Raw genomic sequence first — 24,201 nt, forward strand, 5'->3', positions numbered from 1 at the left:
TGTTTTTCCTCTAAAATTTACTGATGTACCTTGGACCTGTGTTTAAGTCCCTATAAACTTGAGATTGGGGAACATGGATAGAAAGTTCACATCTCTTGTTTAAAATGAGATAAACTGCCCTCTGAAACCATGAAGCTGTTCATAGCCCATAAAGTTAGAAAAGCTTTTTGCTGACTCCTGTTGAGCGGGAGAGGTTGCATATGTGGATAGAGTGTGGACGTCTTAAAAGTAACTGGATGATCAGTAAGGAGACTACCTGTGTAGGACCCCATCACAGAACCAGCCTGGATGGAGGGACGGTGTCCACCTCACCTGTGTCCCATCTCCCAGGGGTTCCACAGCACACTGCCAGGGCCTCTCCTTCCACAGAGGACTTACAGGGGTGGGGGAAGGATCTGGGGATTTAGGAGAGAAAATTATAGAGAATCATAGAATTTAGTGTTGGGAAGGTCATCTATCCAAGTAAGATTTATTACTTATTGAAGTAACTATTGTAAGCGGTATCTTCCCAATGGTAAGTAATCAAAACAATAACCTTCAGAACATAATTCTGCCCATTGATGGCCTACTAAATGGGCCCAGTCTCAAAACAATACAAACAAACCCTTAAATGTCATGTTGTCTTTCAGCTTGGCAGAGCTCTGGAGAGCTAATTAACTGTTTTCACACAATCAATTCAATGGTGTCTTTGAAGGTAGAGAATAGCAATCAATCTTCCAGACTTTGCATAAAACAGGTGTGTTGTTGCATTCATGTAAGCCTACTCACGGACCTGGCTGCTTAGTTCATAACCACTGACATGTATGACCAGTCTTTTTAAACGTGCTGAACATACCTGTTCCTACCCTGCCCAACTTTTGCTCCTAGAAACCCCAAAGCTTATATGGTTCACACTCCGTACTACCCAGTCAGAAGAGCAGCCAGGAAAGCATACGTGGACACATCCACTAAGAGAAAAAAACAAAGTAGGAAGAGGTGGGTGAGTAGGAGTGAGAGAGAAGGTCACAGGAGAGAGGGAGCTGGCAGGTATAACTAGAAATAAATGAAGAAATAATTGAAGGGTCACAAGTATGTGTTATTCCCCCATCTTTAATGTGTTAAAAAACAAAGTTTTGCTTTTACACATTTTCTGATAAAACTGGGAGAAAAGCTCTTCCCCTTTAAGATTACAAGCCAAATTACTAAAAACAAAACAACAAAACTGCGTATAGCAGTCCCTCTGGGAAGAGGATGGAAGTGAGGTATTAGGTGGGTGTTGACAGGAACATTGACCTTGTAAACTCCTAAGTTTTTATGTTGCTTGAGGGTTAACAAGAATATATCAGTATTATATATAAAATCACTGATGGAAAAACTGCCTTCTCTGAGTCACTGTCATGCCTCAGTGTGCCCTAGTGAGGCCATCTAATGTCTGGTCAGTTAGCCCTGGTGGATTCATCATCATCTTGAACCAACCCTCATCTGGCAATGTTTTCCAGGTTGAGGGCAGCGACTGTGAATGTAACCCTATTGGGAAGAACTTTCCTGAGAACCAAATCCTGATCAAGCGCATGATGATTAAGTGTGCCGATGTGGCCAACCCGTGCCGCCCCCTGGACCTGTGCATCGAATGGGCCGGGAGGATCTCTGAGGAGTACTTCGCACAGGTACGTGGCCGCTGTGGGGAAGCTTTTCCTCTCCTGGAATGGTCTGGTGGCATAGCACTCCAGGGATTCTGTCACTTAGTACATGACTCCTCCCTGGACGGAACCTCTGGCTCCCCCAAGAGACTAATATGGCTGGTCACTAACCAAAGTCTCTCTAGTGGAAGAGAAATACACTTAGCCTTTGGAAGTATCTTTTCACCCTCAAATTGTTAGATCCTGAACTTTAAAAAAAAACTAGGAAAATCATTCATTCATTCACTAGGCTATTATCACCATGGTACATTATGGGGAAAACAGACATAAGTCATGGGTAGCTCATAATGTAGAAATAAGTAGGTCCACACAATAGCTAAAAAACAAAAAAAAAAAATCTCTAAGGGAGGTCTATGTTAAGTGTTAAGAGAGTTCAGAAAGTTTTTTTTTCCTAGATAAAAGAGGGGCTTTGTGGAAATGATGTTAGAGCTGTTTTGTTGTTAAGGATTTAGAAATGTGGAAATAAGAAAGGACTTTCTGGGAGAACAAAGCATTATGAGCAAAATTAGTAAGGAGGGGGGAAATCACAATTTTTACATAAGGAGAGCAGCAATATCTAGTTCATTTTGGCAGTACAAAGAAGAATTGAGAGAAAAATCCAGAAAGTAGTAGACTGCAAGATGCCATCTGAAATACAGGCCTCCTTCCAGAGAAGAGGCTCTGAGTACTGATGTGTGTATATGTGCGGCAGGAAGACAAACGCACTAGTAGCTACAAGTAATGCAGGGGGAGGGTCTCCATGGGTGCAATGTACCTCTGAGGTACATCAGCTATTAATAACGAGCTGATGACATCTCAAAGGGCCAGCAAGGGGAATGACTAGCCCAGCACACAGTAAGTTAGCTGCAGCCTTCAAGGCTGGGAAGAGAGCCCCTGAATTAAAGAAAAGTAGGACAGGCAGTTCTGGGCTTGTCAGAAAGAAGAGGGGAAAAACACACACCCAAATAATCTTTGAACAGCAGTGGATATTTCAAGGCTGCTGGATCAACTAACCTGAAATGAGCAAGCTGAGTCCACAGCTAGTCAGAGGTTGTTAATGGGCTTCCCAGGACCCACAGAGAGGACTTGAAACCCTACTCCCAGTTATTCTTCAAGTGTGTGAACGGGAAATGGGAAAGAACCACTTAAAGTTCTTTAATGTAGCTCCTTGTTTAGGTGTCCTTTTCCCAAAAAGGAATGTACTACTGTTCACAAGCCAATGTGACCTAAAAATCAAAAGTTACAAATGAGGCCTCTGATCAGCTGGCCTCGGACTCAACACATCACCAGGAAATACGGATCTTAATATTCAGCTCAGTGAATTACGACCTTACACATATAAACATATACGCCAATGTGCAAAATACTCAGATTTACACATACCTTGAGCGAACTGCATGACCAATATCCAAATCTGGTACACAAACCTAGCTTGTCAATCACTCTTTCAAGTAAAAATAGTTTTCCCTGAGGAAAAAAGGCTGGTTCAGTGGACTGCATGCGTGCTTTCCCACAAGACAACCAGCAACATGTGGAATGCAGCACAGGGGCTTATGAGTATTTTGTCACAGAGTATTAAAAAGATGTAATTCAAAGGTCCAAATTTAGAAAGCTTAATTCTTACTGCTTCAGTGAGGATGTTAAGTAAAACTGGCTTTCTTTTTAAACTGCAAGCAGGTGACAGTGAATAATACAATGACTGGTGATACAATTATGCTAAGGTATCAGCAGTTTTACCCATCATTGCTTCTGTACTCTCAGTGTAAATGTCAATTCATATTATTCGTGTTATTAGTATTACTTTGAAAATAGTCTTGCAATAGTGAAAATAGATCTCAGAAATGGGGGTATGAACCTCGAGATGATCGATGCTTCAGGAGGGGTGGTGGTATAGCATAAGAGACTTGAAAGTCAGAAGACCTGAATTGAGTTACTGCATCTCATCAGGTAATTGACTTACATATACCCCAGAACCTTGTTGAGCCTATTTTTTCATACATATGACTGGATGATGACCTATTTTCACAGGGTTGTTCTGAGACACTAGGTCGCACTGTAACCGTTCCGTGTGTGCCTTAGAGCCCTGTGAGTGTTCTGTCTTACAGACTGATGAAGAGAAGAGACAGGGACTGCCTGTGGTGATGCCAGTGTTTGACCGGAATACCTGTAGCATCCCCAAGTCACAAATTTCCTTCATTGACTACTTCATAACAGACATGTTCGATGCTTGGGACGGTAAGATAGTTCTTGTTTTGTCATCTACACAAAATATTATCCTTTATGATAATTACCTTTAACAACATAGACTGGGCCTAAAGATATAAATGAAATGTTTTGTATATTTTTTTTTAACTCAGCTGCCCGTGGCCAGGTATGGTAGGGTGCTTGTGTACAGAAGATTCAGTGAATGTTTGATAAATGGATAAATAAGTCTTTACCTCTTCAAAGGACCTCTTCCAAAGCTTAAAGCAGTTTTATTCTAGCATTGGAAAAAACTTTAGAAAGAATACAAAATGTATTAAAAGTCTACCCTTAATCACAATTCTTTTAGTAATGGCTTTTCAGTTTTTAATTAAAAGGACCTATTTGTATTTCAGAAACTAATGCTATGTGTTCACGTGCAGCCTAAGATCTAAACTAGGGTACTTCTCCTGCAATTCTGATCCCAAATTCGTACCACAGAGCCCTGGGATCTAACTTAACAAGCTTCTTTTGATTCTTTTATGTCCTTGCAGCCTTTGCACATCTGCCAGCACTGATGCAACATTTGGCCAATAACTACAAACACTGGAAGACATTAGATGACCTGAAGTGCAAAAGTCTGAGGCTTCCATCTGACAGCTGAAGCCAAGACAGAGAAGGGGACCTCTTTCTGTCAAGGGCATGTGAATCCCAGCAGTGTAAACGAGAGGCTTTCCTTTATAATGAAAATGACAAGTGCAGGTTAAGGAGCTAATGTTTAATATTTGACCTTGAATCAAGTCCCCAGATTTTATTTTTACAAAGATATGTTCTTTATACAAGCAGTGACAGAACAAATACATGGCAAAACCCTTTGCCATGCTGTCACCCTGTGTGCCCTTATCAACCATGGAGATGAATGACTGTAACTAGCAGGACATACACAGCACAGACTTGGTGCCTCTGAGCCCATCTCCCTGGATGGAGACCAAGTAGTTTAGATAGTGTTCAGCTCATATCTTACCATAAAAATCACCATCACTGTTTAGCTTCACTATTTTCCTCAAGAGCTTTGGTCTGGAGGATTCATACTATCTAAGAAAAGAAACTATATATAAAATGAAAAACTAGGACCAAATTATTGATAAACCAGTTAGCTTCACTGGCTGTTTCTTCTGATTGATGTTATGACACCCAAGTTAGAACCCAGCCTTGTCCTGTTGAGTGCCTTCTAGACTGGTAGTAGCTGCCTATATCCCTCTCTCCTATAAAAGGCATTCATCTTAACAGAAAGCCATCCATGATGGGGAAGGGAGTGACATTTTGTTTTGGGGGACTCTATGAGATCCCCTTATTTCTGGTTATCAGAGGCAGTCACAAGGCACTATAGTATAATATAAAAGCCATTAAATCTGAATGCCCTTGGACAAGCTTTTTTAAAAAAAGAAAAATTTATATACATTTGCTGTTGAAAATTTTTATGAAATCTAAATTTTCTGGATATAAGTCAATCAAGTATGTTGTACCATGTACCATCTCTACGTATATATTTGGGGAGGGGATTTGGGACGTTTCAAGGTTCATATATTTTTAACCTATCTGTATTTGCAATCATGCCATTTTCCTTTAATGATGTAAAAATATTGCAAGATGTGTAAATATATTAGAAAATAGATATATGGGGAAACAGTAAATACTATTAATTGTATGCTAAAGCTTCTAAAGCACAAGTGCATATTTTTATACAGCTCTTTTCACAACTTTCTGTGATCTACATGAAGTCAGACTTGAGTATTTTTCCTTTCTTTTATCAGTCAACCCTTCTCTATGTATTATAAACTCAGTAAACAAAATATCTTCATTTTTCTTCCAAATTCTTTGTACTCCATGCTGCATTTTTAAGAGGTATAAACAGAGACTGAATTAACTGAATCAGTAGTTACTTTTTTCAAACAAAAATTGGAATGCAGAACACTTCGAATTAGTACATGGGAAAAAAATGTCTTATCACTACATAATGTGCCAATATTTTTTTAATGTTTTATACCAAAAATGGAAACATATATGACAATTCCATGCAAAGAAGTATATCTAAATTATTTTAGGTAAAACTTGCTTGGTCAGGACAGCAGCTAGCATTGTATTATAATGCTGCATTATGTAAATGATGAAAATGTTTTTGTGAGATACTTGTAACTAAATTCTTACAGCCATTTTTCATTTCCAACAGCTATTTTTTATTGTACCTCCTTTTTGACCTAAGTTTTTCATAACTTCAAATTTTCGGTTTAGTGTCCTTTATTTCATGAGTCATACACTTTGTTTTCAGAATTCAGGGTATCAGAATCCCATTTAAGGAGCTAAATACTTTGCCTAGGCTTCAGAAGCTTGCTTGAGGCGAGGACAATCTTTTCCTGACCATCTCTCTTTCAGTTACATTTGGTAAGTAAGAAACATTTATCAGCTGCGTCACATTTTCTATATGAATGTTGCAGCTTATTTAGTGGAATGTCAAATTAATTTCATATTAACTCAAATTCTTTAAGACTGCCAGGTACTAAAGCTTCAAAAATAGTTCTGCTCTTTATCAGTGCATGTAATCTACTATTGTGTAATCTGAGTTTCTACCTAAATAATGCATTCCTCCAAGTAGTCATTTTATTAGAAATGTGATGTGGTCTTTCAGATGGATATAAACTATTATAATTGCCTCCTATCCTGAGTTGTTTACTAAAACATTCTGTGTTGAGGGGAGCTATATTAACTTAGGAAAATGCAATCCTATCTAATACAGAGAGAAGTCATATTACTACTACTTAACCACAAGGAAAAGTTAGATTATTTGCACCAGAACAAACAACCCTATAATTTAAATCATTCTTTACTTCCCATTTAAAATTTGCTTGCCTTCAGGGGTCTTGTGGGCAAAGAACAAGCCTTACCCATTCAATCAGAACCTCACTTGAAGAGAAATAAAAGGGATACTCCAAAGTTTAGGCTTTTGATTGTGCTATGAATACAGCCAGAGAATGAGGTTAATAAGGCACACTACATAGTGTTACTTGCAACTAAAATAGCATTAAAAACTAAGATGGAAAAAAAATGTACATAATTGTATTCTTCTAAATTTAGGGCATTCATGAAAGCAAAAACCAGTCCAGTGAGTGGGTTGGAGGCTTCCCTCTAGACCAGTGGTTCTCAACCTTCCTAATGCCGTGACCCTTTAATACAGTTCATGTTGTGGTGACCCCCAACCATAATATTATTTTCGTTGCTACTTCATAACTGTAATTTTGCTACTGTTATGAATCGTAATGTAAATATCTGATATGCAGGATGTATTTAGGCAACCCCTGTGAAAGGGTTGTTCGACCCCCAAAGGGGTCGCGACCCACAGGTTGAGAACCGCTGCTCTAGACACAGGAGTTTTTTATGGCAAAAAACTAACTAGAGTATGTAATAGATCGATTTGCCCTGGTAGTATTGGCTCCCAAAACTCACCTGTGGTTTGTATCACTCCATGTGAACAGAATACTATCACAAATAACTAACCCAGAACAGATTAGGAAATAAAGCAGTTAAAAATGATGAGTTTCTCATATAATTCACAGAATATGTCATAGAAAACAATTTTACAAACTCACGATCTAATGTAAAATTTCCAAAGAAAAACCGCTAGCTAGTAATGAAGTAAATATTAAAGCCTAAAAATGATTGAGATATTTAATCAAACTGATCAACCATCTGATGCACTCAGACCAGAATGCATGTCCGCCTGGTGTTGGGATAGTAACCATGCTGCACCTTCAGGATAAAAGATTAGAAAGCTATTTCTGCAATTCCTCAAATATGCCACAAACAACAAGTTGTTGGATAACATTCACGTTCTTCTATTCTGTAATGGAGGGAACAGATTTTAATATATTTCTCTATAAAGCTATTTTCATTATAAATTAAAAAATAACTGAACATTATTTGCTTTTCCTCACATGGTAGTCATGTAAGTATCTTTGATTTGTCTTTAATGCCGCTCGATGATAAGGGAACAGAGCTAACACATTGCAAGGCCTTACCTCTCTGGGCCTCAGGTTTCTCATTCATAACATGGCACTGGTCTGGCATAGATAACCTTAGCTCTTCCGGTCTTTGGAGGCAGTTGTGAAAGCAACTGTCAAAGGTAAAAACTAGTAAAAACAATTTATAAAGATTCCATCAAGAGTGTGTGTGATGAATAAGTCTGCAGAAAGTGTTCTTTGAGAAGGATCAGTCCTCTGACACATCCGTCACCTTGCACTTACTTTACTAGAATTCTTTCATCAACAGTTTAAATTTAATAACTCCACTACTAGAATCACCCATTTTTAATGTGTGGAACACTTCTTAATTTTTATCCTTTAGTACCAAAAGGGAGAAAGAGTGCTCTGATATAAAGCTGATGAAGATGATTAAATCTCAGTGACCACTGCAAGAAACTACCTAAGTGAAGCCTGTCTCAAGCATTTCATTTCAGAGTCAATGGTAAGATGAACCAGGCACTTTGGACTGCCGTCTCTGACTGGAACACTTTACTCACCAAGCTCTCACCCCTGGCATGTAAGAGGGCAGCGGCTAGTGTAGTACCAATCTAGCCAATAGCTCTTCAGGCCAATTCACACTGAGGAGAAAAATACATCCTCATTAAGATTCCTACTGATTTGAGTTTATAGGAATTTTAGTAGCTAGAACTAAAAATAAAAAATGATTTAACAAATTAGTTGGCACCAGAGATTCAAATTTGCTCTATAGAACCTTGATAATTAGTTATTAAAGATGAGAGGAATTTATAAGAGAAAGGATATATTTAAATTTATCACAAGGATTCTTAATCAAATGGGCTCTAATGATAACCAAAGAATAAAAAGCTTATAATTAAAACCACAACTTTACTGTTCTGTTTGAACCTCAGAACAGCACTCACCACTTCAGCAGCATATGTGCAATTATGCACTCTCCATTTTCTACAGGGAAGAAAGTTCTCGGGGAAGCTCAAGTTACATTCAAGTTATGCTACATCCTTCCTCTTCCTCAGTGGGTTTTTCCTCCCAAAACACCTTCTATAATTATCATGTATACTTATTTCCTTAAATAAAATTTTAAAGAAATGAAAAAGGATACATAAGCTATTCATTTGAGAACAAAGGTATTCAAAAATCCAAAGACTAAATGAAAGAAACTATATGCAACTTAAAAAAAATCTAATGATGAATAAGAATTGAATTAGAGGTAATAAAATTATACTAAAGAAAGAGGTTCTGAGTACTATGCTCATTTACCACAAGCTCATAATTTCTGGGGTAAAATTTTCTAAAGCATAAATTTTTTAAATTGTAAGGTATACTTTCATTCTGTATCAACAGATACTTGTATTGTGATCTGAAAACTTCAACTTTTGAAAATTCACTGCTAAAATACTTGTGGTATATTCTTTGGTGGATGTACTCACACCTAAGAAGCAACTTGTTGCTGGTTTGCATGACCTCCCCCCAAAAAAGAATTCAAACAATCAGAATTTTATAAAGTAACAAGAAAAAATACATTACACATTTAAGTGAGTACATGTTAATGGTTTTCAGAGTATTACCCTATATTTGATGTTCAAGTTCATGCACATGTATTCTAAATTCCTTAAACTAGGCAGCATGATACAAGTCACCATTCTCCTCTAATTTTTGAAATAATTTTAAACTGCGCAATCCAGATTCTCGGTCTCCATTTTTCCATAAAATAATGAGATGATCAGCAGAGCATGTCACTAGTCCATGATCTTCAAAGTATAGAAACATCTGTAAAGAAATTTAAAACTACTGAGTACAGGAACTTCAAGGAGAAGAGACATGGCCAAATTAAAGCAACACGTGTGTTTGTAAGATGTGTACCTTAGAGATATCTTTGGATCTGAATGTAAGACTCCATATCATTTTCCATGAGAAATTTTATTTTTTAAGTGTTGATAATAGTCACATACAAATATATAAGTGCTAAAAATATAAATACTAGACCAATGACCGATATCTAGTATTTTAATAATTAGAACTTTAATACTGCCCACCTACAGAACTATAACAGCTATTTTTATAATGTACATGAATTCCTAGAGTATCTTCTGTATTTTACCATATTCTTCAAGTACTAGTTTTAAGATTTTGTCAGAAGTCCTGTCAGACCTACTTTACTTAATCACTTATACTTGGTCCCATTATTTATACACAAATGGCTACCAAAATAAGTCTGAATTCTCCCAAGATAAACAGTGGCTTCAGATCTGTAAATAAAACAAGATAATCGATCCATACATAAGCATTTATTGAGTGTCATTATATGCATATGGTCCCTACCCTCAAGAAGGTTCTAATTCAGTTGCTGAAACAATTAGGGCACCCATTAAAGACTGTGTGATCAGGTACTATATAATAAGTAGTTCAGATTATAATTTGTCACAGAAATTCAGAAAAAGAGGACATAGATCAATAATAACTGAAAATGTCAGAGAAAGTTTCAAAAACATAAACATCTCCAAATAAAGGGAAGGTCATAGGAAAATGGAGTGTTGATGAGAAGGCAACATGAGTACTATGGAGTGGAGAGAGGACATGAATGAAGTCATGAAAAGGGTGAGCTCCTCCAAGGAAAGAATGAAATAAAGGAGAGAAATAACATTAAAGAACACAGGAGAACGAGAATTTTCTTTGAAATAACTTATACATTTTGAAGATAGCAGGATAAGGCCTCAGCTGTTTATGTAGGAGTGCAGGGTGTTAATATTGGAACAAAAATCCTCAGGACATGGAAAAGACAGAACACAGAGGGGTTGGAGTACAGATGAAAATACAATAAAAGGACTAAGAAAATTCAGAAAATAGAAAATCTAGTCTCTCAGGTACTTAGTGAAGCAGAGATACGATTTTTTTTAAAAAGCTTTAAGTATCGCCGAACCGGTTTGGCTCAGTGGATAGAGCGTCGACCTGCGGACTCAGGGGTCCCAGGTTCTATTCCAGTCAAGGGCATGTACCTTGGTTGCGGGCACATCCCCACTGGGGGGTGTGCAGGAGGCAGCTGATCGATCTCTCTCATCGATGTTTCTGGCTCTCTGTCCCTCTCCCTTCTTCTCTGTAAAAATCAATAAAATACATTTAAAAAAAAAAAAGCTTTAAGTATCAATACTTTCACTCAGGAAAATTCCTAAGAAATTGACATTTCTATATTTTGACAACTGCCACTTTGAAGGTTTCCTCCACCACTGAGCAATACATGTGAAACCTTCAATGGGTTCCTACTATTTTTAAAAGAAAATCCAAACTCCTCAGCCTTACATTCAAGGGCATTCATCATCTAACCCAACTACTTTCCCAGGCTTCATCTCCTATGTCAGCACGTGTTCACAGAAATCCAATGCTCTAGCCTAGTGAATCTGCTCCTTGCCACCAAATAGTTCCTATTTTTGTCCTTTTCTCTACTACATTCCATCCTCAACACTCTCATATAGCCAAGCAAATGAAGTTAAACAACAAAACAACTGGACTACTTGTTAGAGGAAAGCAAAGATGAGTACCCAGTATCTTGGAGCCTCAATCCTCTCTAACTTTTAAGGTTTAGCTCAAGTCCTCTATCTTCCACTAATCATTTACTTCTCATTCCTGACTCTCCACTGTCTGCTATGCATCTGGGTCCACATAAGAAGCCTAGATTAACAGCTTACTAGGTCTGTATCCCTTCTCACTACTAAAGTATAAGATCCATAGGGCAAGTATTGTAGTTTTGTATCTCTTTGTAAACTCCTCTGTCTAGTATAGTGCCTGAAATATAGGAAATGCTCCATAACAAGTGTGGTACTTCTCCTAAGCATAAATGCACTTTCAAATGAGAAGTAATTTGTTCCTCCCTGGCTATGAAACAGGAAGAACAATTTAAGAAAGTCATTATTTAGGGCCTTGTTTATACTGCTATCACACTATTTACCAGTTCCAATCGTCTATTTATCTTGATTATTCTTATTCCTTCATTACAGGCAATGGTGCCTGTAAGAAATATTAATATATTTGGATTACAAGTTAGAATTGTATGCATTTTATAATTCTCAACTAATATTTTCATATATGCATAATGATAATCAAGACACTGGGTTTTACTAAAGCTGACAAATTATGATCCTTCAAAGGGAGGTAAACAGCACTCTATTCATGAATATGATAAAGGCCCCTGGAATTAGGTTCTGTAAGGCTAAATATCTCTCCACAATCCTCTATTTACTACTGTTATATATTCAACATTATTCACATTGTCCTTACTGTCAGCTATCTTCATCTCATAAATAATGGTAATTAAGCCCATTATTTAGAGCAGTGATATTCAACTGGTGTGCTGGAAGTATTTTTAAAACATGCAGTACATGACTATTTAATCAGGGGCATTGATACCTTTTCCCTTATATTGACAATAGCAAACAAAACAATTGCTATATGGTGTAAATGAATCAAAATGATATCTATTTTTTTGTCAGATTGGAAAAAAACATAATAAATTGGAAATAGCTGATTTAGAAGCAACTCATTCCTTGGCTCCTCAAATCATCTCTCTGTAAAGAAAGATCCTAATTGTTCATACTACAACCTATCCTATTCCATGTTTCAATTCAATAAAAACCTACAGACAAGAGAAAGTACAGGTCTTTATGATACCAACAGAATAAAGAGCAGTAAAATGCAAAAGCAGGAATTCCCTAGACATTTATATGCCTATTAAAAACAATACCTCTACAGATGATGAGTGTCCAATCAAGTCTCCAATAAGCTCCAGTAAACATGAAGTGGCATTTTCTTGTTGCTTTTTAACAGGTTGGCTGGCTTGTTTGTTTACTCTTCCAAATCCCCACATGTTAAAAAAACCTAGAAAAACACAATCATTTCAGGCATTTTCAAAATTACTGTGCTCTTTACTCATGATCTATCTATATAAAACCCTAATATGCAAACCGACCGAACAGCAGAACGACCGGTTGCTATGACACACACTGACCACCAGGGGGCAGATGATCAATGCAGGAGCTGCCCCCAGCCCACAGGCCCTAACCAGCGGTGGCGGCAGGGGGCGGGGCCGGCGAGTGGGTGGCGCCATGACAGCCAAGGCTGGTGCAAGGGGAGGGGGGGGTGATCACCCCAAACTGCCCACAGATCAGCCCTGATCACTGGCTAGGCCTAGGGACCCTATCTGTGCAAGAATTTCGTGCACCTGGCCTCTAATAGTAATATAAGATCAGAAAAACAATATTTAGATGGGAAGACCTTCTGTGCTTTTTTTTTTTAAATCTTCACCCAAGGACATTTTTCCATTGATTTTTTTTTTTTTTTAAGAGAAAATGGAAGAGATAGGGAGAAAGAGGCAGAGAAACATCGATAGGAGAGACACATCAACTGGTTGCCTCCTGCATCAGGTTCGTCACTGATCTCTCCTTTTTGCCCCTACTCACTCACTGGTGAAGGCGTATTAATTTGAGAAAAAGACAGACACTGGGAATAAAAGAGAAATAAAAGGCCTGGATGGCAGAGCTCCCCTCCCCGCCGCCCCCGGAAAAAAAGTCACAATTCAGATCTACCAACAAGGGTTGACTAAAAATAATACCCTATGACTTCAGATAACCAGAAGAAACTCCAGAGGTACCAGCATCTGATTTCTCTGCAAAGGTTGCTAATAAACCATGATTTTGTTTTATGAACCAAACACCTGAAAGTTAAGAGTTCATGAGATTATGATATAAACACAAATGTGTGTTTTTCAATAAACAGAGTTCAATGTTAATGATATAATGCCTCAAGTCTGAAAGAACACTTTAGTTTAATATCTGACCATACAAATTGTTTGTGTATCAGACACAATTATAAACAATATAAATGAATAATTACTTCATCAGGCCATCTGATCAGATTACTAGAAAATAAGTTTCTCCTCAAAACAAGAAAATCCTTGTTGACTTGGATAGAAATAAAGAGGCAATTCTATATTAAAATAATATTAAGATGTGAATTCTAAATCCCAATTACCATATGCCTCATATAGACATGCTGGATATTATTCTTGTAGTTATACATAACTGCCTTTCTTCTGTCTTTCACATGAGAAAAAAAGAAAGACTGCCTTTTTTGAGAAAAGATACACACCTGTTGGTACAGGTTCAGCTGCAATCTGCTGTTTTTCTCGTAACTCCCAAATGCGTACACTGCCATCTTCTGAGCATGAGATTAACTGCCTGTCAGAACAGAAAATCAGTGATAAAAAGAGCACCGTGGAGGGCCAATGCTAAATTTGCAGTGAAAAGAATAAGTGGAGCCCTCGATTGCGTTTATTCAGCTCTTGGCAGGAGCTGATAAAAACCACAATTTAACATGGCTTTCTCAATGCAAAGTAAAAGCACTCTTCAGGAAAGACACACATTATATTGTTACATTGGCTCAAAATTTATAAATATTTTGTCTTCATTTTTAAAAATGCATTCAGGAAAACAGGGTATGAATTACACTTTCATAATATCCTGAGCGACAGTCCCCTGTCCTCCCCTCACTATATCTCTGCTCAGGGTGCCTCTCACCCTGAAAATAACCTGCATAGAAAATAATACTAGTCCCTTCATATAATTTCCTCCCTAAAAATTCAGCAGCCAAATTTTCTAAGAGCAAAGTCTCAGTAACCTTTGACAACAGGAGATTTCCATTTGATTCTGGCTATAAACAAACAACAAAAAGACGTGTTTATGGAAAATATAAAAAGAAAAATTAGCACTTAGTAAATGCCCAAAAGTCTTTCACCTGTTAAAATAAATGCCATAAAGTAGTGCTTCTTATAATGAGCTTCAATATAATTCATCTGAACCTTGCTTCTTGTAAATGTTATAATACATTGCCACAAACTCTTTTATTAGAGATAGCCACATGGTATTATCCATTTCCAAAAGAATATAGCAGGTCAAGTCACAAAGCCAGGCAACTTTGCCACTTGAGAAATTACATTGGTAGCCTAGGAACTGTGAATTTCTGCTTTGCAACAGATGAGAACTTGTACCTGTTTGGAAGCTTGGCAATGTGCAGGACCCTGGAGTCATGGGCAGTTTTCTGGCAGGCAATCACACGCTTCATTTGAAGGTTATACACGTATAAACCCCTTCCAACTGCAACAAATACATTCTGGAGGGGAAATTCAGAAATGGGAATAAAACTAGTGCTTACCACTACCTAGTGTAATAGATTTCCAGCCCTGGTGTGACATCAGAAAATCATTGTTACTTTCCTCTATTCCTAGCCTTCAGCCCAAATTATTGTGCTGCCCTCTGAAGTCCAAAAATTTCAAATCACAAAGGAAAGCTCAGCATTTAGAAGGTAGAAGGGCACAACTGCAAATACAGAGAAAGCTCTACATATTACACCCCTAAGCATCACTTTCTTCCTTACTGAAATACTAGAGGCCCAGGGCATGAAATCTATGCACTCGGGGGGTCCCTCAGCCCAGCCTGCACCCTTTCACAGTCTGGGAGCCCTCAGAGGATGTCCGACTGACAGCTTAGGCCTGCTCCCCATGGGAGCTGTCAGTCGAACATCCTTAGCACTGCTGCAGAGGCAGGAGAGGTTCCTGCCACCGCCGCTGCGCTCACCAGCCATGAGACCAGCTTCTGGCTGAGCAGTGCTCCCCCTGTGGAAGCGCACTGACCACTAGGGGCAGCTCCTACATGGAGCGTCTGCCCCCTGCTGGTAGTGCGCGTTATAGCAACCAGTTGTTCCACCGTGCGGTCGATTTGCATATTAGCCTTTTATTATATACTAGTAGCCCGGTGCACGAAATTCGTGCACTGGGGTGTGTGTGGGGGGGGGGGGGGGAGAAGGGGCCCCTCAGTCTGGCCTTCACCCTCTCCAATCTGAGAGCCCTCAGGGAATGTCCAACTATCTGTTTGTGCCCACACTTTTAACATTGTTGTTTCTTTCTTATGCTTCAAACCATTGGAATTAGTAGGTATTCAAAGTGTGTATACATTTTGGGGGGACACCCTGTATATCTCTAGTCAGTGGTGAAAGAAACCAACAGCAGATTTGGAACCCCCAGACAGGGAACCTTGCTCATTCCCCACATGTCTCCCCACTTCACTTTCCACCTTCGTGGGCAGCAGGAGAATCAATGTTTTCTCTCATTAATTCGGAAAAGCACGTCCTGTCACCCGTTGCCCGGCAGGAGTGCGCTAGGCCCCAAGCAAGCAAGGCTCAGTCAGGGCAGCCTTCACTCATGGGTGCTGGCACCCAAAGTGCACATTCCTCCTCTACAGTCGCCCCGACTATCCCACTGTTTCACTGAGAGGACGGAATTCCTCTCTGCCTCTGGGCTCTTGATCTTGAACGCTGACTGAAGGCACCTCAGCGAAGGCCGCCCGCGCCCACCAGGTGTGTCTGTCTGCACCTGCTCCTGCCTCAGCACCTGCATTAACTCCCCACAGGTGATCTCGTAGCTGCAATGGCCTGTGTGAGAACAGGGCATCACCACTCTGCCCTCTCACTGTCATCTCATAGGCGCCCACTCTCAGCACCCAGAACACCCAGACACTTTCCAAAGGACGTGAGCGCATCAGAGGGGATGTGTGCACATCCTGTGGGGGTGTTAGGCATGCCGGGTTGATGGAAGTGCAGTGGAGAGGTGGGGGGAACTTGTGCACGCCTTGGTTTGCAACTGTTGCAGGCATGGGAGGATGACAGTGTGCTGGGGAATGTTCGCACGCCAGGGGGGTATGTGCACACAGGAGGCCTCTGGCTTTGCAGATCCGAAAACCCCCGTGGTGCGGCCAGGAGGATGTCAGTCTGGCCCGCCACGGTGGCTGTCCCTGCGATACTGCACCTTCTGGGCCAGGAGGCGGATCTTGCGCAGTCACTCCTGGGCGCTGATGGCTGCCTCCCCGCCGTGAAGGGTCACGGATCCGAGTCCTGGGACCGTGCACAGCCTCAAGCACTGCCCCCCGCCCGGCAGGGTCACAGATTCATGTCTTGGTCCCGTGGACAGCCTCAAGCACTGACCTCCACCCCGAAGGGTCACAGATTCGGGTCCCGGACTGCAGACAGCCTCCCGTGCTGCCCCCCTGCCCACCAGGTCACAGATCCCGGGACCACGGACAGCCTCAAGCACTGCCCCCCGCCTGACAGGGTCACAGATCCGGGTCCCGGACTGCGGACAGCCTCCCGCGGTGCCCCCCGCCCGGCAGGGTCACAGATCCAGGTCCTGGGACCACGGACAGCCTCAAGCACTGCCCCCCGCCTGACAGGGTCACAGATCCGGGTCCCGGACTACAGACAGCCTCCCGCGGTGCCCCCCGCCCGGCAGGGTCACGGATCTGGGTCCTGGGACCACGGACAGCCTCAAGCACTGCTGCCCCACCCGGCAGGATCACAGATCCGAGTCCTGGACTGCAGACAGCCTCAAGCACTGCCCCCCGCCTGGCAGGGTCACAGATTCGGGTCCCAGACCGCAGACAGCCTTGCCTGCTGCCGCCTGCCTTCAGTATGCAAATTAGCCGCCATCTTGTTGCTTCAGGGTGGGGGTCCCCACTGGGGTGCCTGGCCAGTCTGGGTGAGGGACTGAGGGCTGTTTTCAGGGTGGCGGGCGACTGAAGCTCCAAACCGCTCCTTTTTTTCTTTTTTTTTTATTCTGGCACTTATTTACCTTCTATGCCTGTCACTGGAGCTGAGAGCCGGCTTTCTCTCTGAGGCTCGGCTGCTGAAAGCAGGTTTCTGGCCTTTGTTTACCTTCTGTATTCGAAATAATGTTGCAGTCCGGCTGGCTGAAGCCTGGCTGACTGAAAGCGGGTTTCTGGGGTTTGGTTTAGCTTCTATATTTTTACAATGTTTCAAACTGCAAGCTCAGAGGCCGGCAAGGCAGGCGGGGAAGCTTGGCTTCCTCCATCACTGAAGCAAGCAAGCCTCCCTGTTCGCTTCAAGCTGCCTGGCTGCCGGCCGCCATCTTGGCTGGCAGTTAATTTGCATATCTCCCTGATTAGCCAATGGGAAGGGTAGCGGCCGTATGGCTAATTACAATGTTTCTCTTTTATTAGATAGGAAGGAAGGATAGGACTAGAGGCCCAGTGCACAAAATTCGTGCATGGGTGGGGGGGTCCCTCAGCCCGGTTTGCACCCTCTTGCAATCCGGGACCCCTCAGGGGATGTCCAACTGCCAGTTTAGGCCCGATCCCTTTCTGATCACCCCTAACCACTCTGCCTGCCTGCCTGATCGCCCCTAACTGCTCGCCTGCCTGTCTGATCACCCCTAACTAACTCTGCCTTGGCCCCTGTCACCGTGGCTTCATCCGGAAGGACATCTGGAATGACGTCCAGAAGGTCGTTTGGGTGTCTGGTCTAATTAGCATGTTATGCTTTTATTATTATAGATAACAGCTAGAAAAAGGGCTGGTAGATTAGCCCTGCAGCAGAAGCTACTGAGATACAAACTTAGTTTTCATTCAGGTAACACAATACCCTTGGGAGAATTCCTTAGTTTCTTTTTCCTGCAAAATGTGAGCAAAATTACTTGCACTCCATATTTTATCAAGAGACCTATAAAGGATATGAAGAAGCCTATGCTAGAGTGGCACTATAATTTTAAAATCCTCCGAAGGCTTCATAAAAATGTTTTTCCAAATGTAGTGTCTATAATAATAAAAGCATAATATGCTAATTAGACCGGACAGCCAAACGACGACCTTCTGGATGTCATTCTGGATGAAGGTGTGGTGGCAGGGGCCAAGACAGATGTGATTAGGGGCGATCAGGCAGGTAGGCACAGTGGTTAGGGGTGATCAGGCAGGCAGGCAAGTGGTTAGGGGCGATCAAGCAGGCAAATGGTTAGGGGCGATCAGGCAGGCAGGAGAGTGGTTAGGGGTGATCTGGCAGGCAGGTGAGTGGTTAGGGGTGATCTGGCAGGCATGTGAGTGGTTAGGGGTGATCTGGCAGGCAGGTGAGTGGTTAGGGGTGATCAGGCAAGCAGGTGAGTGGTTAGGGGCGATCAGGCAGGCAGGCCAGTGGTTAGGAGCCAGTGGTCCCGAATTGTGAGAAGGATGTCCGACTGCCAGTTTAGGCCCGATCCCTGCTGCGGGATTGGGCCTAAACTGGCAGTCAGACATCCTCCAAAGGGTCCCAGATTGCAAGAGGGTGCAGGTTGGGCTGAGGAACCCCACTACCCCACCCCGTGCACGAATTTCATGCATCGGGCCTCTAGTTAGAAATATCTCTTTATTAAAACAACTTTAATCTTTTGAAAGTATTTTTACAATATTTATCTTACTTCAGCCTCATAACATCTCATTAAGGATAGGAAAAGCAAGTATAATTGGCATCTTTCAGGTGAGCAAGTTAAAAACTGAAAGATTAAAGTTACACATAAAATTAAGACAGGAAGTCAATATTTATACTCAAGGTCATACTACTCCAGTCCTTTGCCCTTTCTTTCCTCATATCGTACTGCATAGGTTCTCAAATCATTTTGCAAGTCACTAGACTTTTGGTAGCACATATCTTAGAATCATTCATTCTTGCTCATTAGGTACCCCAATGAAGCAGACCTTTCAAAAATCCCTACAGATTGCCTCTCTGTTGTCTAAACCTTACTTATGCGGCCTCAAACCCAACTCAGACCTCCAGTATCTGGACCAAAGCATGGCCCCATGGCTTACCAGAGTCTATGATCCCCCTGACCTTCAGAATTGGTACTCCACATTTAGCAATGCAAGCTGAGGATCAGTGCCAGGGGCATTAAGGAACAGTTAGCCAACTTGCTAAAATCTAGAACCCTATTGGTAGCATTCAATGCAAAGAAACTAGTTTTACAGACCAGGATATCTGTACAGAGTTTAAGTAATTTATCCAAGGTCACACAAAAAAATTATATACACACCTAGATAATTAATGAGCTTTAAGGCTGCAGTGAGTCAGTCAATAGACTCTATCATTTACCTGTTATCAATAATTAATGGGCCCTAGTAGAAAGAAAGAACCCCTATAAGAAGAGGAAAGTCAGAGAAAACTGAGTAATGTTTTATTAAGCATTTATAGTCAATAAGCATCTATCAAAATTGTTAAAATTAAAAAGAATGCAAAATTAAAAACTTTTTAAATACCAATTTTTTTCAGAAAGTAGGAAAAGATTTAAAAAGAGAAAATTAAGAATAAGTTTTAGGACTCCAACTCCTAGAAATCTAGTTATCCATCTTTTCTGAAACCCTATTGTCTTTAGCATATATATTTAATTTTTTTCAACATAAAATTGGGACATAAAGAAATTTAATCTTTGGTTATACTAGTGTTTTGTATCCTAGTCTTATCCTATTGTTTTGTTTTTAAAGTGAGAGAGGTGCAAAGAAAACAAAAAAATATGCAATACTCTCTTCATCCAGGACATTATTTATGAAATGTGTAAATAAAAATAACATGCATATAATTAGAAAATTTAAACAGTGCAGAAAGGCACAAAATACAGTGAAATAAAAGCTTCCTCTCTTCAAAGGTTACAACCCTTAAACATTTTTGTTGTTAATCCTCACTAGAGGATTTTTCCCATTGATTTTTAGAGTGGAAGAAGCTGGGGGACAAGGCGCGGGGGAGCGTGGGGCGTGTGTGGTAGTGGTAGAGAAACATCAATGTGAGAAATTGATTGCCTCCCACAAGTGCCCTGATGAGGGGTGGGGGTGGGGAGGTCGAGATCAAAACAGTGAGCCTCCAGTGCACGGGCCCACACTTTAACCATTGAGCCATGCCTGCGAGGGCTTAAACATTTCTTATGATTACATTTAGAAATAAATGTAATCATAAGAAATGTAAACTCCCCTTTAAATACATTTTCTTAGCCAGGATTCATTAATCCAGTGCTATTCATCTCTTACTGCAAAAAAGATGTAAAGTACTTCAAGAGCATCACCTCCAAGGCCTAAAGGATTGAAATCAGTAATTCTCAGACAATCATCTTGCCCCAGGATGCTAGGAGACTAAAAGAAAAAAAACTCTTCAATATTTTTATTTCCTTTACTTCTCTAAGAAATGCACCAGAATCTTAAAAAGGATTCTTTTCCCAAAGTATTTCTTAAAACAATTTAAATCATTATTCTCAAATCCTATGGAATTATTTAATCCAACCCAAAATTTCAAGAGAGCTTTTAAATCTGTGGCCATTTAATCACTTCCTTGCCTTAAGGATAGAAGCTAAGATTAAAATGCTTTTTTTTTTTTTTTAAATGCAAGTGGTATTATCTTCAAAAAATATCAGAACATTTTAAAGCACAACTTTAACATGGGTAATAATAGGTTAAATTTAAAAAATTAGAAACAGGGTTTATTTAAAAAGGCAACTTTATAGATACTTTCTTGATTTTTTTCTTACCTCTTCATCCCATGTTAAATGATGAATAGAAATGTCATTTGGTTTTTGACACAGTTTTATTTCTTGCTGAGTGTCCAGCTGAGGAAATGGGTCCCAGAAGTTGTGTTCACAGGCCTGCATAGTCCAGTCCAGGGTATCCCAGATGATCAGCTCTCCAACATGGGAGCCAGTCACAAAACTCAGATCTAGGCAGAGTTCATATAGAGCTCATTATTGATCATTTTACCAACAGATTAAAATGAATGGACTGCCTAGTAATAATGCTCTACAAAACCACAATAATAAGAGCAGTGAGGTACCTAGATGAGCCAAACAGGACAATTAATATAACAGAACAGAAAGACCAGAAACAGACTCAAGTTACCTATTTAGTATATGATAATGATTGCGTTTCAATTAGTGAAAAAGAAATACCTCATGCTAGAACATTTGGTTAAGTATTTTGGGTATAAAAATAAAAGAACCTTACTTTGGATCATATAGATTTAGAAAACCTACATTTTTCCTGTGTGTTTCCTTTAACTTCAACTACTACCACACTCACAACACTTCTGACATTAGATGTGTGGGTTTTTCCCACACCAAGTAGTTGTGTGACAACAGCGAGGTGACCTACAGTTTAACTTAATTCTGACACTATCTATCTGGAGACAGGATTAGATGTCACAGGTTAAGGGCTCAGTCCCCACACACACACTTCAGATGACAATAATAACAAGTTCAAGTTGTTACCTGTGCTTCTGGCCAATCAGCTATAAATCAAAGGTTCTCACATCCCCTACTCAAGTTCAATTAATTTGCTGGAGCAGCTCTCAGAACTCAGGAAAACAGCTTACTTAATTACTACCAATCCTATATAAAAAAAGGCTAATATGCAAATTGTCCCCTCGGGAGTTCGACCGGCTGGGAGTGTGACCACTCGTTATGACGTGTGCTGACCACCAGGGGACAGTGTGGAATGAAGGAAGATCCCGGCTGGCCAGGCCTAGGGACCCTCCCTGGGCATGAATTTTGTGCACCGGGCCTCTAGTATGTTATAAAAGAACTAGAGGCCTGGTGCACAAATTTGTGCACCAGTGGGGTCCCTCGGCCTGGCCTGCAGGACCAGGCGGAAACTGGCTCTCCAACATCCCCCGAGGGGTCCCGGATTGCAAGAAGGCGCAGGCCAGGGAGGGATGCAGGAGGGCTCCAGCCGGGGAGGGACTGCGGGAGAGCTCCAGGGTGTGTCCGGCCCTTCTTGCTCAGTCCCGACTGGTCATTCCACCATTCGGTCGATTTGCATATTTCCCTTTTATTATATAGGATATGATAAAAGATACAGATGAATATCCAGATGGAGATGCACAGGCAAGGTATGTGGGAAGGGCTATGGAGCTTCCATGCCCTCTCCAAGCATACCATTCTCCCAGTACCTCCACAGGTACAGCAACCTGGAAGCTCTCTGAATCCCATACCGTTGGGATTTCTATGAAAGTTTCATCATGTAGGCAAGATCAATTATTAACTCCATTTCCAGCCCCTCTCCCCTCTCTGGAGAATGGGGGATAGAGCTGAAAATTCCAAGCTTCTAATCATGGGTTGGTCTTTCTGGTAACCAGATCCAACCAGGAGCCCATCAAGAAAGAGTGGCCTCATCAGAACAAAAGACACTGAAATCACCCAGGAAATTCCAAGAGATTTAGTACCCTATGTCAGGAAATAGTAGAACAAAAGATGCTCATTGTACTCTAATCACTTAAGAAATTGTAAGTTTTTAGAAGCTCTGTGCCAAGAACTTGGGACAGAGCCATATATAGAGATATATTTCTTCTATTATTTAATACCAAAATAAGTTTCAAAGAGATTAAAATATTAAAGATGCTTAAAGGATTGAAGAAAACTATGATCAATACTTTTCATGAATATGGAGTAAAAGGCTCTAAAGGAGGTAGGGTGGGGACTGGGGAAAGGCATCTGAGTTAATATCTGCCTAGAAAAAAAAAACACATTTAAACGACAAAAAGATGGGGAAATTTTGCAACTTAGATGTCAAAATAGGTGGGGTTTTTATTTTTTGTTTTTAAATCCTTACCCGAGGATAAGGGGTTTTTACTAATTTTTTTTTTTTTGAGAGGAAGGGGGCGGGGGGGAGAGAGAGAGAGAGAGAAAGAGAAATATCATGTGATAAACATTGATTGGTTGCCTCCCACATCCATGCCAACCAGGGATAGAACCTGAAACCTTTTGGTGTACGGGATGACACTCCAACCAACTGAGGTAAAATAGGTTTATTATATTTGATACATAAGGAGTTCTTGGAAATCACTAAGATCAAGAAAAATACTTTAGCAGAAAAAATGGGCAAAGGCTCTGAACAGGCAAAACAAGAAATATAAATGGTCAATAAACATGTGAAAAGATGTTCCCTTAATAATAAAAAATATCCAAAAGCAATGAGATACTACTTACTGACTTGCAAATGGGAAAGATTATAAAACAGGAAAATACCCAAATGCTAATAAAAGCAAAGGGAATGAGCACACTCCCACACTACACACTACTAATATTCTAGTATAAAGTGATATAATCCCTTCAAATTTGGAAATACACATCAAAACCTTAAAAAAAATGTAAACCCATTGATAAAAACAAGTCCACTTACAGAAATTTATCCAGAAGAAAGTATACATAAAAGACATATATAGCCGAAACCGGTTTGGCTCAGTGGATAGAGCGTCGGCCTGTGGACTGAAAGGTCCCAGGTTCGATTCCGGTCAAGGGCATGTACCTTGGTTGCAGGCATATCCCCAGTAGGAGATGTGCAGGAGGCAGCTGATCGATGTTTCTCTCTCATCGATGTTTCTAACTCTCTATCTCTCTCCCTTCCTCTCTGTAAAAAATCAATAAAATATATTTAAAAAAAAAAAAAGACATATATAAAAGGTTATACATAGTATTAAAA

General features: G+C 40.5%; 2 protein-coding genes across 7 annotated transcripts in view; one reads left to right on the forward strand and one right to left on the reverse strand.

The window, feature by feature from the left end:
• The window catches only part of PDE8B (phosphodiesterase 8B), a 193,837-nt gene extending 187,718 nt beyond the window's left edge, over nt 1-6,119 (forward strand). For all 4 annotated transcript variants that reach the window (XM_070412222.1, XM_070412223.1, XM_070412220.1 and 1 more), the window contains exons 20-22: nt 1,479-1,646; nt 3,764-3,893; nt 4,394-6,119. In XM_070412222.1, coding sequence (XP_070268323.1) covers nt 1,479-1,646; nt 3,764-3,893; nt 4,394-4,503 — 408 coding nt within the window. In that variant the 3' untranslated portion in view covers nt 4,504-6,119. The remainder of the gene's footprint in view (nt 1-1,478; nt 1,647-3,763; nt 3,894-4,393) is intronic.
• Nucleotides 1-24,201, reverse strand: part of WDR41 (WD repeat domain 41) — a 75,203-nt gene that overhangs the window by 8,830 nt on the left and 42,172 nt on the right. The window contains exons 9-13 of one of the 3 annotated variants that reach the window (XR_011471185.1): nt 21,261-21,445; nt 14,928-15,049; nt 14,030-14,118; nt 12,627-12,760; nt 7,913-9,661 (exon numbers count right to left, since the gene is read on the reverse strand). Coding sequence is in view for 2 of the 3 variants with exons in the window: in XM_070412225.1 (XP_070268326.1) it covers nt 9,509-9,661; nt 12,627-12,760; nt 14,030-14,118; nt 14,928-15,049; nt 21,261-21,445 (683 nt within the window). In the remaining variant the exon portion in view is untranslated. Of the gene's footprint in view, nt 1-6,702; nt 9,662-12,626; nt 12,761-14,029; nt 14,119-14,927; nt 15,050-21,260; nt 21,446-24,201 lie in introns of those variants that run through there. The other 2 variants (XM_070412225.1, XM_070412224.1) reach the window with 2 other exon arrangements.

This window comes from Myotis yumanensis, unplaced genomic scaffold (genome assembly GCF_028538775.1).
Source record: "Myotis yumanensis isolate MYYU_CA2020_CCGP unplaced genomic scaffold, mMyoYum1.0.hap1 SCAF_4, whole genome shotgun sequence".
Classification (NCBI taxonomy): Eukaryota; Metazoa; Chordata; class Mammalia; order Chiroptera; family Vespertilionidae; genus Myotis; species Myotis yumanensis.